The following is a 1,174-nucleotide window of genomic DNA, read 5'->3' on the forward strand; positions in this document are numbered from 1 at the left end:
TCTGAGCCACTAGATGGCGCTCTCTTTTCAACAAAGGGTTGAGAATACACTGAATTGCAACACCTTAGGCCTTTCTCTTAAAACCAAGAGCGCCATCTAGTGGCTCAGAAAATACACACACTGGTTCACCAAGCTTCATTTGGCCATCACTAGCCATAAGTAAGGATTCTCACCTGGTTTGGGTTTGATGCCTGGGGCCCTACATTTTTCCCAATTAGGGTGTTGTTTAGTATTTACCAAATGTCCAGTTTCTTACAACTATTTCTGTAATTGTTTACAGGTTCGTGAGGAAATATTTAAGATCATAGCGGTAAGTTTACCATGAGGTCTGTCCAAAAGTACACCATAAAATGATGGAAACATGTATCATAACTCTGTTTCATTCCACCCCCAGGGAGAATCAAAAGGAAAAACTGAGACCTCTAAGAATTTGAGTTCAACCACATACACAAAAGACAAATGAAGACCAAGGTCAGTCCTATATTAAGTCATTAATAGTCTAATAATTAATTAGTAAAAATTAGTAATTTTTACTTGTCTCAATGTATTTGTTGCATCTTCAACAACACAAACTTTCAATAAAGTTAAAATGTCATGCCTTTAGATGCATTAAACTGAAAGGCTGCTGGTTCTGCTCGGGTTGCTGCAACAGCATCTTTACTGAGCAGCACTGGCTTACTATCTTAAAACCTGCTAACCATCTGGGTTAATCAAAACACAGCAGACACTGATGCATCAATAAGGCTACGCTCACACCGCAAGTCTTAATGCTTAATTCTGACTTTTTTTGCTGTTCAGATCCAATTTTTTTGTTTGGCTGTTCATGTTACCTTTGAAATGTGGCCTAGATCAGATTCCAATGTAATGTGTTTGCGGTTTCAAACTGACCTGCATGTGCAAAAGGACAATAACATCAGATGCAACACGCTGTTGCACTAAAGTTAAGGAGGTTATGAAGTAAGCATTTTCGCTTTTATTTCATTTTCATTCATATATTTTGTTTGTGTTATGGTGACGGTAACATTAATGAGCAGCTGCTGAGGAAGAGAAGAATGAAGAGAAAGAGAGACAAATTGACTATTTTGGCCTTTTGCGGGGTTATGGCTGAAAGTCACTACAGAGGTCTGTGTGACTGGACGACTGATCTGAACGTCAGGACCGCTACGGGCCTCCA

General features: G+C 39.2%; 1 protein-coding gene across 1 annotated transcript in view; it reads left to right on the plus strand.

Annotated features, from left to right (window-relative positions):
* The window catches only part of adgrf3b (adhesion G protein-coupled receptor F3b), a gene marked incomplete in the record, with an annotated part of 24,772 nt that overhangs the window by 22,150 nt on the left and 1,448 nt on the right, over window positions 1-1,174 (plus strand). Inside the window, 2 exon segments of the mRNA XM_032543382.1 lie at window positions 281-310; window positions 395-471. Of these exon segments, the coding sequence (XP_032399273.1) occupies window positions 281-310; window positions 395-463 (99 nt within the window).

Source organism: Etheostoma spectabile, chromosome 18 (assembly GCF_008692095.1).
Source record: "Etheostoma spectabile isolate EspeVRDwgs_2016 chromosome 18, UIUC_Espe_1.0, whole genome shotgun sequence".
In the NCBI taxonomy this organism is placed as follows: domain Eukaryota; kingdom Metazoa; phylum Chordata; class Actinopteri; order Perciformes; family Percidae; genus Etheostoma; species Etheostoma spectabile.